General features: G+C 45.8%; 2 protein-coding genes across 5 annotated transcripts in view; one reads left to right on the top strand and one right to left on the bottom strand.

The window, feature by feature from the left end:
- LOC140417838 (uncharacterized) overlaps nucleotides 1-14,307 on the top strand; it is a 94,661-nt gene that overhangs the window by 7,900 nt on the left and 72,454 nt on the right. The window contains exons 2-3 of the mRNA XM_072501286.1: nucleotides 2,245-2,439; nucleotides 8,047-8,186. Of these exons, the coding sequence (XP_072357387.1) occupies nucleotides 2,245-2,439; nucleotides 8,047-8,186 (335 nt within the window). The remainder of the gene's footprint in view (nucleotides 1-2,244; nucleotides 2,440-8,046; nucleotides 8,187-14,307) is intronic.
- Nucleotides 1,548-12,504, bottom strand: LOC140421592 (uncharacterized). Of its 4 annotated transcripts, none has more exons than XM_072506373.1 (2): nucleotides 12,469-12,504; nucleotides 1,548-4,473 (listed from the first exon to the last, which is right to left on the bottom strand). In XM_072506373.1, exon 2 carries the CDS (start codon nucleotides 4,134-4,136, stop codon nucleotides 2,403-2,405), a length of 1,734 nt encoding a protein of 577 aa, XP_072362474.1. In that variant the 5' UTR covers nucleotides 4,137-4,473; nucleotides 12,469-12,504; the 3' UTR covers nucleotides 1,548-2,402. The 4 variants fall into 4 exon arrangements, with proteins under 4 accessions (XP_072362474.1, XP_072362477.1, XP_072362475.1 ...); XM_072506376.1 differs by having other exon boundaries at nucleotides 12,419-12,500; XM_072506374.1 differs by lacking the exon at nucleotides 12,469-12,504 and adding an exon at nucleotides 11,644-11,836.

Below are 14,307 nucleotides of genomic sequence, written 5' to 3'. Positions count from 1 at the left end.
AATGCTTTGTGAAATTCACTAAAGAATGAATCCCAGACATGCTCAAATAGTGTCTGAGGCCAAACTAGTTTCAGCTGATGCTTCGTCAATGACCGTACTCCCATGATAAGGTCAGAAGTGGGGATGCTCGCTGATGACTGCACAATTGCGACTCCTCAGTTACTGAAGCGTCCATGGCCAAATGCAGCGAGATAATATCTAGGTTTATACAGACAAGTGGTAAGTTGCATTTGTGTCACACAAATGCCAAACTATGATCATCTCCAACAAGAAAGGATCTAACCATTGCCCCTTGACATTAAATAGCATTACCATCATTGAATCCCTCGCTGTCAACATCCTAGGGGTTACCATTGACCAGAAACCAAACTGGACTAGCCATAAATGGTGGCTACAAGAGCAGACCAAAGGCGAGAATCCTGCGGTGAGTAACTCACCTCCTGACTCCCTAAAGCCTGTGCACCATCTGCAAGACACATCAGGAATGTAATGGAATACTCCCCACTTGTCTGGATGGGTGCAGATCCAACAACACTCGAAGGACAAAGTAACCCACTTGATTGGCAACCTATCCACAAACATTCACTCCCTTCACCACGTATGAAAAATGGCAGCTGTGTGTACCGTCTCCAAGATGCACTGCAGTAACTCACCAAGGCTCCTTAGGCAGCAGCTTCCAAACTCAGGATCACTGCCATCTAGAAGCAGAATGGCAGCAGATACCTGGGAACGCCACCACCTGGAAGTTCCCCTCCAAATCACTAACCATTCCTTTTTGGAAATATATATATTTGAAAATATATATTACTGTCACTGGGTCAAAATCCTGGAACTCCCTCCATAACAGCACAGTGGGCATACCCACGCCTAAGGGACTGCAGCAGATGAAGACGGCAGCTCACCACCAGAGAAAACATTTTTAAATCATCAAGGCATTGACTCGTACTCCAATCAGGACAGAATGGAAAACACTGGTTATGGTCAGCAGGAGTAAAAGGGAATTGAGTTTGGACAATTGGAGGCTTGGAAGAAATACTGAATTAGAACGATCCACAAGATGGATACAGGCGAAGGGAGAGCTGGAGAATCTTCAAATCCAAGCGCGATCTGTCACTTTAATGAATTGTATTTAGTCTTATTTGCTGGTAAATTAAAGTCGCCAGAGCCCCAGATGACCAGAGGCTGCTTTCCTCTTTGAGGGGGAGAGCTGACTGGTGGTGATTTAACCTGAGGATCACCACACCTCGGGCGAGGGGTCAGATTGCGAAGGCGGGGCCTTCATGAATAACCTCAGCCAGTGTCGTGGTTCCCCAGGACGGCAATTCGTTTACACCGATTAAAACAGAGAGTCTGAGCAGCAATCTTCCAAGCAGTAGACTTTATTCACCTAGAACAAGAGAATAAAATCGGGATGTCCGGAACAATCCGATGAGCCCTCAGGCTTACAGTCTTTTTATGTACATTTCAGCTCCGTATCTCAAGATTCTTATCTTTCTTATCTTACTTTACAGCCGGACCTTGCTTTGGCCACCATTGTTTTTAGTTGACTTTTATCTGTCTTATTCAAGATTGGTCGCTTCCTTTTTCCTCTCTTTGTCTCTTAAACCATGGTGGTTATAACTCTTGCCCTTATCTACACTTCTCTACTTGTGCAACAATCGTGGTTTAGCTGACTTAGGCCGAATGTGTGGAAACACCTGCTCACTTTATTCTCTCTTTTTTATTATGGTCAACTACTAAAGTGAGCCACTGAGCAGTATTCATTGTTCCCCCAAGTGACTATTGTTTGCCTTCGTTAATTAGTGACTGCTATACTACTTTTCTGGGTCTTCTGCTTTGATCATATCAACTATACTTGATTACATTAGGTCATCTATTCTATGTTTGATTACGTTAGGTCACACGAGGTTACTCTAAATTACATTAGGTTACATACCCATTTCACTACTCACCTAAATCTGCTTTATCATTTCACTAAAACCTATGATTCTGAATTCCATACCTAGCTCATACAATATCCAGTACAAATTCCCAACATGTCCCCCCTTTGAGGCTATTTCCTAGCCTCATCTCAATTACCAAGCTCAAATAACCCCCTCGCTTGATCCCATTCGCATTTTTATTTTAATCACTCTTTGCAGGCAATGTGGAGGAGCCGAATACTTTGGTCAGGGATCAATGCCCCTGTTCTAACTTTATCATAATGTGTTTATCCAGGTTCTGATTCTTGGGTTGCTCCCCCAGATTGCCTGCTCCTGACAGTCATCAGCCAAAAACCTTCCCACCCTTGTCGAGGGAAGGGAAAAAGACTGATTCCTGTGTACAGACTAAGTTCTCTTGGTCCCCCGCGGATTTCAGCAAGGTGCTTATCGTTGTCACCAGACGATCTTCCACTATCGTAGTTAGTTTACAGAGTGACGAGTTTCAACTTCGACCAAGGTCATGGTAAATTCACTCAGCGGGGGCGGCTCAAAGTTTCCCCATTCCTCTGTTTTTCCTTTTGAGCGAGAATTGCGTATCACCCGAGTCACCATCTGCCGTGCTGCCACCCTGGTAAGGAAGGATCTCAGGACGGGTAGAAAGCAACAAAATATTAATCCCAGAATGATTAGTGATGTGATTGCTACAGCTCCAGCCTTGGCAAACCATGCCCCCCATCTTCCGAACATTCTATCCAGCCAACTCCATACCCCCTGTCCAAACCCAGCATTTTCTTTCATTTCTTTCGCAAGATTCTTTAACTTATTCATGGCTTGTGTAAATGACCCCTCTGGACTAGTGTTATTAGGGATAAATGTGCAACACTGATCCCCAAACATAACACACACACCTCCTTTTTCTGCCAGGAGCCAATCTAATGCCTGTCGATTTTGCCACGCCATTTTGCTGGTCGCATCCAACTGCTCTCCCAAGGCCGCCAGGGCAGCATTTGAATAATTAATAAACCTCTGCTGATTATAATAGATGTAATTGATCCACTCAGTATTCTTGTTGGGTGTGATCCAAAAAAGGATGGATTCAAACCCCGCGGCTATTTCACTCCTAGCTTTGAACTCATTCGGGATGCCTCGGGGCTGTCCAATTGCGTCCATTTGTATGTTAGGGTCAAGGGTATATGCCCTCTTAATTCTTTGTGATTTAATGCCGTTTTCCACCGGCAGTATCACAGTGCTCTGGGCCAGCATAACTCGGGCACATAGTCCCTTCCAATCCAGTGGTAATCGAGCCAGCAGCCCTTTTTCCGGGCCACAAAGCCACCAGAGATCGGCCAGTTGATTTACTTGATTTTCTAATAGATAAGGAGCGGGTGGCATTCCCCCTGTCCGGGCGGGAACAGCAGGGTTGAGCAGACTACGGATGTCGGATATATCCCAAATCCTTTCACACTGTCCTGTGTAGTTTCCCAAACTACTTCCCGTGCTGCCTTCCCTCCAATAGCAATCTTGGATTTGTAAGTTGGGCTCCACCCTCCATTCCTCTGGGGCCGCGTCCATTGCCGTCTTTGGCCATATTGGACAATCTTGGGCCACATGGTAGGTGCGCTTTTTTGCCCCAGCACGCAGGATACATAGGAATTGACACCTCGGCATTTTCCCCTTACAAAGGTTATCACATGTGGATCCTGAACAGTTTATCGTCTCATACGTGTAAGTCTGATTCTTATGCGTATATGTCTGTGTGTATGTGTTATATGTACGGCAATTTTCCTTTTTCCATTTTAGCAGCATGGTCCAACAGTCTCCTGATCCCCACGGTATATCAGCTACTTGGGTGCGTGGTCTTTCCGCCGCACATATCACACAGTCTTTCCCATCACTGTTTTTCTTACCAGTATACTCAGCCCATTTCCACCAGATGTTTTTCTGTGCTTTCTCCCACATATTATCTGTGCTCACTGACCGTTTACGTCTTGCTTGTCTTAATACTCCACCTTCCTGATTCTGCACCCTTATGTCCTCTGCATCCCACTTTCCTTTGTTACGGGTCAAGGAAGTCCTCGAAGGAAATAGTTTCCAAGTCCCAGGTGGGGAACGAGGCCCCCTCCCTGTTCTCACCTCCCCCGGCACCTTGACTAACAGGCCCAGGCTGGGCATTTGTATCATCAGCCAGCTCATGCACAGAACTACTTTCATCATCCTCTACTCTTTCTGTTCTACTTTGGCTCTGTTCCTCCTCCCCACGATTCTCCCCGTGTATTTCTATCTCTTCCTCGCTGCTACTTCTATCCGCACTGCCACTGTCTTCAATCTCCCTTCTCTCCCCTACCCCTGTTATCGTTCTGGTACAATGGTTCAAGTGATACCACAGTGTACTGCCTTCTACTTGCAACGCCGTGGGAGACACTTTGGTGACTTCAAACGGTCCTTCTCGTCTCGGTTCGTTCCAACGTCTCCGGAACTTCCTGATGTATACTTGATCTCCAAGTTTGATCTGGTGTTCCGTTGCAGGGCTCTCCTCCTCCTTGGCCTTTTCCTGTTCAAATATAGTTCTATGTATAATAGTTAATTGTCGTACATACTCCCTTGCGTCCTGATCTAAACATTCCAGCGCGGGGCCCCCTGCTCCCCTGATCTTTGGTACCGGCATTACTCTTCCTGTCATCATTTCATGTGGGCTCAAATGTGTGATTCTGTTTTCCTGGCTCCTGTATTGCATTAGAGCCAATGGCAGAGCATCCATCCAGTTTTTTCCTGTCTCGCTGCAAATTTTGCTTATTTTAGCCTTAAGGGTCCCGTTTGCTCTCTCCACCATTCCTTGGGATTGAGGATGATACACACATCCAAACTTCTGTTTTATCCGGAGCGCTGAGAGCGTCTCTCTCAGTGCCCTTCCTATAAAAGCAGATCCATTATCTGAACTTAATTGCATGGGTATGCCAAATCTTGGGATAATTTCTTTTGACAGGAAGTTAATCACCGTTCCAGATCCTTGATCTTTGGATGGTGTTGCTTCTATCCATCTGCTGAATCTATCAATAATCACTAGCATGTATCTTTTCCCCCTCACCACCTTTCCCATATCCACATAGTCCATGCATAGATGTTGAAATGGTCCTTCGGGAATGGGTATATGCCCTATTGGGGCAGTAATGCCCTTCCTGATATTATTCTGAGCACACACCTCACACTGACTTAATATGTAGTCAATTGAGTTTTGCAGGTATGGTGACCAGAATCCTTCCTTCTTGATCTTTCTAGCCACCTCTCCTCTTGCACAGTGGTCCACTCCATGTGCTTCGCTGATTAGTATGGTTAGTAATGATGTGGGTGCTATGACCAATCCCTCCCCATTTCTCCATATTTTGTCATGTTGTCCCTGTATTGCTCCTCTATCTTTCCACATTGTCTTTTCAGCTACAGGGGCTTCCTCCTGTAACTGTGCCACATCGTCTAATGTGATTTGAGGTTCGATATTCCCCACACCTGGCCCTGGGTGTGGCCTTGCTATTTCTACTGGGGCCATCGTAGCCTCAATGCATCCTGACGCTTCTTTAGCTGCCTTGTCGGCCTTGTTGTTTCCCTGTGTGATGCTATCCGTTCCCTTTTTATGCGCCTGACACTTAATTATGGCTAATTCTCTTGGACCCATCATGGCCCTTATTAAAGCCCTGATTTGACCTTCGTGGTGTATTGGTCCTCCTCCACTTTTCATAAATCCCCTTTGCTTCCATATTGCCCCAAACAGGTGGCAGACCCCGTGGGCATAGGCCGAATCAGTATAAATTTCCACCGCTTCCCCGTTTGCTAACTCGCATGCTCTGGTCAGTGCTTCAAGCTCCGCTAACTGGGCTGAGCATGGCTGCTCACATTCTTTTGCCTCTATTACCTCAAATGATTCCCCTCTCTGTTCAACTACTGCATAGCCAGCATGATTTCCCCTATGATCCCTATAACACGAACCATCAACGTACAACGTCCTCTTCTCTTCTGTGCTTAATCTATCTGCCTTCAAGTCTTTCCTCAGTTTCATAAACACTCTTGTCTCTCTTACACACTCATGCTCCTCTCCCTCATGTGGTAATGGCATATAGTCAGCTGGGTTGGCCCTATTACACTTCACTATCGTAATGTCCGGGAATGTGGTCAGCATTTGAAAATGATGAATTCTAGCCGGCGTCAGAACAAACTTCCCTTTTTCAATCAATTCAGCTACCTTATGGTACACATGTATGTTTATCGGATATCCCATTGTGACTGTAGCTGCCTTTTCGTACGCCCACCAAGCTGCTGCCAGGCCTTGATAGCACGGAGGATATCCCATTGCTACGTCGTCTAGCTTGGTACTGTAATATGCTACAGCCTGCCTTCGTCTACCCTTGCAATTTTCCTGCGTTAGCACTGCTGTAGCAAATCCGGCTTCTCTGTTACTCACAAATAAGTCAAAGGGTTTGTCATAGGTCGGTAAAGCCAATGCTGGTGCCTGTGCCATTTCTTTCTTTATATTCTCAAATGCGTCTGAAGCATCTTTATCCCATCTTATTTTGGTTCTTAATTCTTCGCACCCTGCCTCCTTCATTACCTTTCGTAGTGCCTGCGTTTTTTCCGCATAGCTTTCCACCCATTCTGAACTGAATCCTGTCATTCCCAAAAATGTCATCATTTGTCCCACCGTCTGTGGTTTCGGAACTTTTAGTACAGCTTCTATCTGCTGAGAAGCTAGCCCCTTCTGCCCTGCTGATATTTCTCTTCCCAAGTACTCTACTTTTTTCTGGCACAGCTGCAGCTTTTTCCTGGATACTTTATGGCCCCCTTCTGCTAGTCTTTCCAATAGTTTTAAACTATCCTTCCTGCATTGTTCTTGTGTTTCTGTGCATAATAATAAATCATCCACATATTGTATCAGTGTTCCTTCCAACTGTACTCCTTTTAAATCTGCTCTCAACACCTGATTGAATACATGTGGGGAGTGTTTAAATCCTTGGGGCATCCTATTGTATGTGTATTGTTTCCCCTCGAACGTAAATGCAAAAAGATACTGACTTTCTTGAGCTAACGGCACACTAAAAAATGCCGAACATAGGTCTATCACAGTAAACCATCTACTTTCAGGTGGTATATTTGTCAACAAGGTGTAAGGGTTTGGAACCTCTACTGGCATATCTTCCACTACCTCATTAATTGCTCTGAGGTCATGCACCAATCTCCATTTTTCTCCGTCCGCCTTCTTTACCGGTAGCAGCGGTGTATTACACCTGCTCCGGGTTTCTTTTAATACCCCTGCTTCTATCAATCCCTTAATCGTTCCTCTAATTCCTTCAATTGCTTCTGTCTTGATTGGGTATTGCGGCCTATAAGGCCCCTGGCGTCCTGTCTTTAATCTGACTTCAACTGGATTAGCGGTTTTGACCCTCCCTACATCCGTGTCCTGTCTGGACCACAACTCCTGCGGGAGGGAGTTCAAATCCTGCTCTAAACTCTCTCTCCACTCCAGTTCCTGTTTCTCAATTTGCACTCCTATTGTTATTTGCTTTGGTTTCCCAAGCATCTTAACATCCAAAATTATTTTCATCATTTGTTCATCGCTGGACGTCCAAATATCCACATTGTCTGTCTGGACAAATTCCAAGTCTTGTGCTCTCAACACCATTGGTCCTAGGTCTTTTGATCTATATCCCGGATTCACTTTCAATGTGACATGTGGCTCCGCTCCAGATACAGAGAACCATTTGTCAACCCATTCATTCCTAACGATTGTGAGGGCCGCTCCCTCTAGTCCGATTAAAACACTTCCTGACTTTATTTCCTGTTCTCGTCCCGCCTCCCTTTCCCATTTCTCCTGTACCTCAGGTTCCTGCTTTTCATCAAATATCATTGTACTGTGTAATTCTGTTCTTGGCCATTTGGCTTGTGGAACCCAGGCGTCTATAAGTTTTCCCCAAACTTCCCATATCTGTGTTTTAACTTGTTCCTCTATATCTCCCAACCAATATACATTAACCCTTTCTTTTCCTGGTATTTCAAGTGAATACATCCCCATCAAATCAATTCCTTGTTCAGTGCATTCCAATTTCAGTCCTAGACCTAGGATTGCATCCCTTCCCAATAGATTTAAAGGAGTTTTATCACATACTAAAATAGGTACATGGGTAGTCTTATTTCCAATGGTAACAGGCACCGGCGTCGTCATTCGAGCTAATGTTACTTTCCCCGAGAACCCCACAGTTTTTACAAACTGGTTTGACAATGGTAAGTGATCCGCATATTTCGTTTGTATGCACGTACATGTGGCGCCGGTGTCTATCATCATGGGGATCTCGATCCCTCCTACTCTAACGTTAACTATAGGTTCCTGCTCTGCGGTTTCTGTTATTTGTACGTACTGTCCTACCATTTTGGGGTTCTCTGGGCCTCCCTATGGGGGACTCTGATGGTTTACCGGCCCTTGAAACATCGGGATGCTGTTCGGCGACACTTGGATCAGTTGCTGGCCTGTCTGCTGCTGGTTTTCTCCCTGCCTGTGGGAATTCCGCGGGCAATTCCTTTTTATGTGCCCTGCCTCCCCGCACCCCCAACACACACCTGAAGGGCCAGGCAATGGTCCCTGTCTCGGAGTCTGATGATTAACCTGTCCCTGTCCTCTCTGATTCTGATAGGGTGGCCTACCACCTCCCTGTCCTTTCCCATTTCTATTCCAGTCAGTCTGACTTTGCAGGGCGTATGGGTTTTGATAATTTAGGCCATAGGCTTCTGGGTTCATGGACAGTGGGAAGGCAGAAATGTTATAGGTTATGATGGGCTGGCCTCCATCTCCGCTCCCCCCTATTATTGGTGCAGGTATTTCCTCTGACTTTTGCTCCACCATCATCGGTGCTATTTTTCTGGGTACGAGATCCTCTTTTGCCTTTATCTTATCCTTGCTTTTGATCTCCTCCAACTGTGCCTGAAGGAGTTTACGTTGTATCTCCTTCAGCTGTTTGTCTGCATTCTTTTCATCTTTGCGATGTCTTTCTACTGCATGGGCAACATAATCCACAAACTCTCGGTAGCTTTTTGAGTCCAAGCCCACTACTTCCTCCAGTCTTGTCTTAGCTGAGGCTGGCAAGCCCTCTAGGATTGCAGCCCGGAACATGGAGTTGGTCAGCGGGTCTATTAGAATGTCCCTTTCCGTGTCCCTTCTCCATCTTTTTAATTGCTTTTCCACATACACAGCTGCATTCTCCTCCTCACCCAATGGCTCTCCCCTTAGGGTTTTTACATCCATTCGGTTGGGGTATATATCCCGCAGTGCCTGCCACATGTCGTGGCGATACGGGTCCATGAGTGTCCCATCTACCTCTGGGTCATAAGCTGCGGTCGGGATGCCAGCACGTCTCATTACTTCCGCCATTTGGTCCATTCCTAGCACCTTTGTCAGGAGAGCTTTGATGTCGCCCAATGCCATCCTTTTTCCCACCATTCCTGCCTCCAACTGTCCAATCCACCTTCCAGCTCCATCCAAAATATTGGGTAATTCATTAATTAAACTAGGCAAATCCTGACCTGACCAAGGGATATACTGCAGTCTGCCACCCTTCAGAATCACCGGGAGCATCCTTTTCTCTCTCCTATCCTCAGCTGGAAACTTCACAGGTTTGTGTTTTTTCCGCGTTGATTTTCTTTGTTCCCCTAACACTGATTGTCCCCCTTCGTCTTCACTACTCTCTTCTGTCTCTCCTTCCATCTTTCCCTCTATTCTATTTTTCTCTGGGTGCTTCCACATCCATGCTTTCCCCAATCTTCGTCTGTCTGCCCCTTTGTGCACTTCCCAGCATATTTCCTCTCTTTCTTTTTCCTCTCTGTTCACTCCGACTCTCTTTCCTTCTATTTTTCCCTGTGGTGTCTCACTTCCACACTCGGAGGGATCATCTTCTGCTCTCCACTCATATTCTTTTCTAACATTCTTTCCTTTCCCTTCTCGTTCCTTATCCACTTTCATTACCTTCTTTGCCCATTTCAAAAGTTCTACCATATTTACTTCTTCCTCCAACTCCTTTCTCCTTTGGCTCAGCCCATCCAAATCCTCTTCTGTTTTCCTAGCCGCTTCTTCTATACCTTGTCTCTTTTCTCTCTCCCTTTGTGCCCATTCTTCCTTCGTCATCTGTTCTATGTTATATTCTCCCTCAAAATTCATTGTGCCTGATATAACTGGGTACAGTCCCGTAGAGCTCTGTTCCCCTAAGTATGGGGGCGGGGCTACGTTTGGATCTTCCAATTCTGCTTTTTCCTGAAGTTGCACTGGCATCTGCATCCTATCTCCCTTCCATACCCTTCTTCTCTCTTTCCCCTCTCTTTCGAATAGTGCTAGTATCTCTAACTCCTTTTCTCGCTTCTCCCTTCTTTTGCTCGACCTATCCTTAATTTTATAGTTCTTTATCATTCCCTTCTGGTCCCCACACCTCTCTGTGTCCCATGTGCCTTCCTCCGGCCACTGCGTATTGGTCTTACTTGTTCTTTTGGCCCACTTTTTAGAGACGTGTTCTATATCTCCCCTGAGGGCTGGGAACTTATCCCCTAATATCTCCACTGGTGTTTTAACTTTGTGTGCCATTACTCGTCTTTTCGGACTACTGTCACAATTTTTATCACTTAATCTGTCAGAGTTAGGTATCACAGTGATTATTACTCGCTGTATCGCTTTTCCGTGCTCAGTCCCCTGTTTACCTTTCTTTTGGGTTTCCCTTGCCAATATCTGTAACTCTAACCGGGGTCCCGATATCCACTTCCCCGTAGTCCCCTGTCCCGGCACTATCTTCCTCTCCCGGGCTATAGGGTAGTAGGTTTTCACTTGCTCGTCTATGTGTACAGAAACCCTGTATCGGTCGGATTCCTTTATTAATTTCTCTAGAGTTTCCAATTTTATTTCGTCTATCCAATTCCTATCGGCTATTCCTTCCCAGTTTACATACGGCCACTCATTCTTTATCTCCTCTAAGTTAGTTATATGTGTAATCTTTTTCCAATCCAGTGTTGCTTCCGTTTTTGTTATTATCCTTTTTAATCCCCTGACTTTTTCTTCTCAACCGGTTGTACCAATCTCGCCACTAGGCGGTTTCGTCAGTGTAATCTTTCCAAGTTGTTAGTTATTACCCTACCTGTGTTCCGACTCTCCCTCTTATTTCTGTCCTCCACGCCGCTACCTCAGACTAGTTTGTTCAAATTGGTCGTTTACTTCCTCTATTCTAGCTGCTAATCCCCTTCTCTGGGTTAGATTCCACTCCTGTGCTTTTGACTACCGTATTAGGTCAGAGAGCGATCTCTCACTGATCTCTCTCCCTCTCGGTTGACGTCCCTTACCCGAGGCCCTGGGTAGGTTTGGACTGGCAGATTTTCCCACACTTACTCTCTTCTGGGCAAGTCGTAACCTGAAAACCCGCTCCAAACCGCTTGACTTAACCTAATTGCATTACTTTAGCGTTCGGCCTTTTTCCCGTCTCACTTTTTACCCATTCACAGACAATACAGTATTCTCAGCGCGCTTTTGCATGCAAAGCTCTACTCTTCAGATCAGACTCAGTCTCTCAAAATATTTTACACAATTTAGTTTTACCTATGCAGGATATCTTTTGGGTTGGGGAGATCCAGGACCAGCAGAGAGCCGGGTGCGCCGGGCCTCGAGATCCCTTTTCCGACAACAAGGATTTACATGCAATACAAATCTGCTTACCTTGCTGTCAGAATGCCGGCTTTGGGATGTCCAGCCCCGGTCAGACCTCCGCCACTCCTTCCAGATGCTTTTCTGGGCGATCTCTCACCAACCCTGCTCGCAGCGCCAATTTTGTCGTGGTTCCCCAGGACGACAATTCGTTTACACCGATTAAAACAGAGAGTCTGAGCAGCAATCTTCCAAGCAGTAGACTTTATTCACCTAGCACAAGAGAATAAAATCGGGATGTCCGGAACAATCCGATGAGCCCTCAGGCTTACAGTCTTTTTATGTACATTTCAGCTCCGTATCTCAAGATTCTTATCTCTCTTATCTTACTTTACAGCCGGACCTTGCTTTGGCCACCATTGTTTTTAGTTGACTTTTATCTGTCTTATTCAAGATTGGTCGCTTCCTTTTTCCTCTCTTTGTCTCTTAAACCATGGTGGTTATAACTCTTGCCCTTATCTACACTTCTCTACTTGTGCAACAATCGTGGTTTAGCTGACTTAGGCCGAATGTGTGGAAACACCTGCTCACTTTATTCTCTCTTTTTTATTATGGTCAACTACTAAAGTGAGCCACTGAGCAGTATTCATTGTTCCCCCAAGTGACTATTGTTTGCCTTCGTTAATCAGTGACTGCTATACTACTTTTCTGGGTCTTCTGCTTTGATCATATCAACTATACTTGATTACATTAGGTCATCTATTCTATGTTTGATTACGTTAGGTCACACGAGGTTACTCTAAATTACATTAGGTTACATAGGTTACATACTCATTTCACTACTCACCTAAATCTGCTTTATCATTTCACTAAAACCTATGATTCTGAATTCCATACCTAGCTCATACAATATCCAGTACAAATTCCCAACAGAAATCACCAGGAATGTGGGATTTGATCTCCAGGGTTAGGTTGGAGAAACAGGGCTCGTTCAGGCCCTATTGAAGCAATCTCTCCTCCTAGGACAGTCCGGCAACCTCCCTATCAGCCGATTGACCCTCCGCTGCACTCCCTCTCTGGCAACTATATCCTTCCATGGTAGGGAGACCAAAAACTGTACACAGTACTCCAGGTGTGGTCTCACCAAGGCCCAGTATAACTGCAGTAAGACTTCTCCACTTCTGAACTCAAATCCCTCTTGCAATGAAGGCCAACATATCATTGGTCTTCTTAACTGCTTGCTGCACCCCCCTCTCCACTTTCAGCGACTGGTGTACAAGCTCCATTTGACCATCCACATTGCCCAACATATCACTGTTTAAATACGACTCTTTCCTTCAGTTATTGTTTGACACTAACTTGGACAACTGTCCGAATTGTCTCAGTGTTGTGCTCACATAAAATGGCCACCGTTAAGTAACTTAAAATGGCTGACTGCTGATCGTGGATTTGTTTAGACAGATTCCCAGAGAGAGAGATAGAGAGTTGCAGAGGCAGAGAAGATGGGGAGACTAACAGAATACATTAATTCAAGATTCAGAATCTCCATCAAACACTGTTAGCCAAAGTACATCATGGGGTTAGATACAGATTACACATCCCTATAAACTGTCCCCAACAAACCCTCCCAGGGCAGCTACAGTACCATGGAATATACAGAGTAAAGCTTCCTCTACACTGTCCCCATCAAACACTCCCCAGGACAGGTACAGCACGGGGTTAGATACAGAGTAAGGCTCCCTCTACATTCTCCCCATCAAACACTCCCAGGACAGGAACAGCACGGGGTTAGATACAGAGTAAAGCTGCCTCTACACTGTCCACATCAAACACTCCCAGGGCAGATACAGTACGATGATATATTCGGACTAAAGCTCCCTCTGCACTGTACCCATCAAACACTCCCAAGTCAGATATCGCACTGGGTGAGATAAAGAGTAACACTCCCTCTACACTGCCCCCATCAAACACTGCCTGGACAGGTACAGCACGGGGTTAGATACAGAGTATAGCTCTCGCTACACTGTCCCCATCAAACACTGCCTGGACAGGTACAGCACGGGGTTAGATACAGAGTAAGGTTTCCTCTACACTGTCCCCATCAAATACTCCCAGGACAGGTACAGCACGGGGTTAGATAGAGTAAGGTTTCCTCTACACTGTCTCCATGATCACTCCCAAGACATGGCAGAGGCAGTACAACGTGAAAATCACCATCCCTGTGAATCGTCTGAACAGCGCTGTTGGAATGTGATACATTTCAATCAGAGCTCGCAGAACCATAGAATATACATTACAGGAGTAGGCCATTTGGCCCATCGAGTCTGCACTGGCCCTCGGAGAGAGCACCCTACCCAAGCCCACGCCTCCGCCAAATCCAAATAACCCCAGTAACACCACCTAACCTTTGGGCCACTAAGGGGCAATTTCGCACGGCCAACATCTCCTCTCATCCTTCTCGGCTCTGGTGAATACAGGCACAATCACAGAATCCCTACAATGCAGAAGGAGGCCATTCTGCCCATCGAATCTACACCAACCCTCTGACACAGCACTCTATGTAAGCTCAGTCACCCGCCCTATCCCAATAACTCCTTAACCTAATCTAAACAATCTTTCTTGGACACTAAGGGGTAATTTAGCAGGACCATTCCACCTAGCCTGCACATCTTTGGACTGTGGAAGGAAACCGGAGCACCCGGAGGAAACCCACGCACGCACGGGAAGAAACTGCCA

The sequence above is a fragment of the Scyliorhinus torazame genome, chromosome 5 (genome assembly GCF_047496885.1).
Source record: "Scyliorhinus torazame isolate Kashiwa2021f chromosome 5, sScyTor2.1, whole genome shotgun sequence".
Classification (NCBI taxonomy): domain Eukaryota; kingdom Metazoa; phylum Chordata; class Chondrichthyes; order Carcharhiniformes; family Scyliorhinidae; genus Scyliorhinus; species Scyliorhinus torazame.
The sequence above is the reverse complement of the archived record's forward strand: the minus strand, read 5'-3'. Positions and strand labels throughout refer to the sequence as shown.

What these genes read in the sequence shown, in the direction of transcription:
- LOC140421592 (XM_072506373.1), bottom strand. Translation starts at nt 4,136, where the DNA reads ATGATGAAAGTAGTTCTGTGCATGAGCTGGCTGATGATACAAATGCCC.